Genomic DNA, 2,690 nt, shown 5'->3' with positions numbered 1-2,690 from the left:
ACAAATTTTTCTAACAGCATATCAGAATCCCCAAATGCTTTAGTTGCTTCAGATCTGGCAGAGTTTAATTGCATAAAAAAGTCATTTTTTGTTAATGCAATTCTCATTCCCTAAAAATATTGTTTTTAAATTTTATTTTAAAAGAACAAGTTACCATAAGCATTGGTATTTTTATGATTGTGACTAGGAATTTAATGTTTACCTTTCCTCCTCCTCCCCTAACAGCTTTTATCATAATCGGAAAACCAATTTTCTCTGCTTCTTCTAACAACTTAGAATCAGACTGATCTTTACCATGATACCCTAATATAGTTGGAACACCAGCTTCAATCATTATGGCCTTTGATGTGCTGAAATTATTTTACAATATTTTATTTTATAATTATTTTAAAAACAAAAAAAAAGTTATTGTTGTTGACAGTTAGAATTAAAGTAATTTTATTGTTTAAAAAAAAAAAAGTTAAAAATTTTTAGTGAAATTTAAAGTATTGAATAATAACTTTATGCAGCTGATTATACTAATGTACTAACATAACTATGAGTAAATAACCTTTTAATTCCCATGTCTCTAATTGCAGATGCAGGTGGGCCAATGAAATATATACCAGCTTCGGAACATTGGAGAGCAAATTCAGTATTTTCAGATAAAAAACCATAGCCTGGATGAATAGCTTGACATTTAGCATGTTTTGCTATAGTAATCAATTTATCTCCTCTCAAATAACTTTCCTGAGAAGGTGCAGGGCCTATGTTATATGCCTCATCTGCCTTACAAATAAAAAATACTTGACATGCTATTTGTAAAACATGAAATAAATAAAATGTAAAAGGTATGTATTAACATCTATGTATTAACAATCTATTAAGCAACAAAAGATTTAATATTATCAAAGCACATATGTTTGGTCTGGGGAATGCATTGGATATGAGAAAATAACAATCTTATCTTATTATGACCAATACAAATTAACATATTGCTTCAATAAAATAAAGGCCATCATAAAAAGATATGCATTCTACTTACACTTATTGTTAGTCTTTTTAAAAGTAATCAAATAATAAATTTTAGTCTTGCTTTTATAATTACCAAAGATGTATGCATGGAATGCTCGTCAGCATCACTAAACACGGCAACTGTTTTTATTCCTAACTTCCTTGCTGTTTTTATAATTCTACAAGTTATTTCACCTCTGTTGGCTATCAGAACTTTATCAATTTTTGTACTATAAAAGGTAGTAAGTCCTCTGTAATAAGTATTTTAAATAAATTAATACATTTAATTAAAAAAAATACTTTAATTAAACATGATAAGTATTTTTAATTATTTATTACGATTTAAAACGTTAAACCACAAAACACTGAAATAACTTTTAGATTTTTATTAAAACCATGCATCATCTTACCGTTTAATAAAAAATCGCTTGTTTAGCAAAAATGCCATTTTTAAAAATATTGATAATTAAAAAAAAATTTTTTTAATTAATGTATCATTTCTTATCACAAGTATTCTTGAGCATAACAGTTAACTAATTTAATATGTAAATTTTGATTAAATACTCTATGACTTATTCAGAGCTCATAAAAATTATTAAAAGAATTTTTTTTTTCAAAACATCTGTCCTAAGATTTAATAAAGTTCAATTTTGAAATTAAACTTTAAAACTTTTTTCAATTATATTTTAAATGCGTAATTAGCCAAGCTTTTTGTAACAAAACTATAATTTCAAAATGAAACATTAGCTTAGACTATATTTTGATGTTATACGAAAATGCAAGTAAAACTTTTGTATTTTTGGCGTGAGGCGCGTTTTGATGTTTAAGATTGTTGTTAATGACAAACTTTATTATTGAAATTACTAAACTTTGCCACGACTCAGATACCTTACGTTTAATAATCATTTATAAAATTCATAAAATAAAATCAAAATTTTAAGGATTCAGCAAATTTTTAACTAAGAATTTTTGCCTCTGCTGAGGTGTTTCATTGTGTACCGACAAGCTTACTCACAGAAAAATATACATTATTTAAGAAATGTAATTATTAAATGGTTGAATTTTTTTTCTTTTTCTTTAAAAATAAAATTTATGCAACAGCAAATTTATGCATGCTCATAGATACTTAACTAATTATCACTGTCTTAATGTTTTGTTGTGTTTAAAAGTAAATTGATAATTAATAAATTTTTTTTTTTTTTTAGGGTTTATATTTTTACTCTTAAATGCATTAATTTTTACTTTTTTAAAATTTACAATTATAATTTAAAACGTGTTCTTTTAAATATAGCAATTATAATTTATCAATGTATTTTTCTTTTAAGTGGCATTTGGAGAATAAGAGAAATGAAAATCACCATTAAAGATGTAAGTGAAAACACATTATTTTTTACTAAGATAAACAAATTTTTATTATGATTTTGACAAAAGAGTTTTTTTTATTGAATAAAATGATCATTTTTTTATTTAATTGATCAAAAATAAGATTATTTTATTAATTTAAATAATTTAATACTTGTCTAAATTTTATCATTAATTAAAAAAAAATTTTTTTTTGTAATTGCAACTGAAAAATATTTGCTCAATTTAGTAGCTTATAAAGTAAATTACTATTAAGCTGTATTAATATTGATAGTGTCACACTTTTAACAAATTATAATTTTGTATTTATTTAGAAAGTATAGTATTTATTAGTT

General features: G+C 23.8%; 1 protein-coding gene across 1 annotated transcript in view; it reads right to left on the bottom strand.

Annotated features, from left to right (window-relative positions):
• The window catches only part of Phum_PHUM076420 (methylcrotonoyl-CoA carboxylase subunit alpha, putative), a gene marked incomplete at both ends in the record, with an annotated part of 3,905 nt that extends 2,507 nt beyond the window's left edge, over positions 1–1,398 (bottom strand). The window contains 5 exons of the mRNA XM_002423605.1: positions 3–110; positions 203–350; positions 551–768; positions 1,088–1,244; positions 1,343–1,398. Of these exons, the coding sequence (XP_002423650.1) occupies positions 3–110; positions 203–350; positions 551–768; positions 1,088–1,244; positions 1,343–1,398 (687 nt within the window). The remainder of the gene's footprint in view (positions 1–2; positions 111–202; positions 351–550; positions 769–1,087; positions 1,245–1,342) is intronic.
• Positions 1,399–2,690: the final 1,292 nt, after the last annotated feature.

The sequence above is a fragment of the Pediculus humanus genome, genomic scaffold (genome assembly GCF_000006295.1).
Source record: "Pediculus humanus corporis 1103172107426 genomic scaffold, whole genome shotgun sequence".
NCBI classification, from domain to species: domain Eukaryota; kingdom Metazoa; phylum Arthropoda; class Insecta; order Psocodea; family Pediculidae; genus Pediculus; species Pediculus humanus.
The sequence above is the reverse complement of the archived record's forward strand: the minus strand, read 5'-3'. Positions and strand labels throughout refer to the sequence as shown.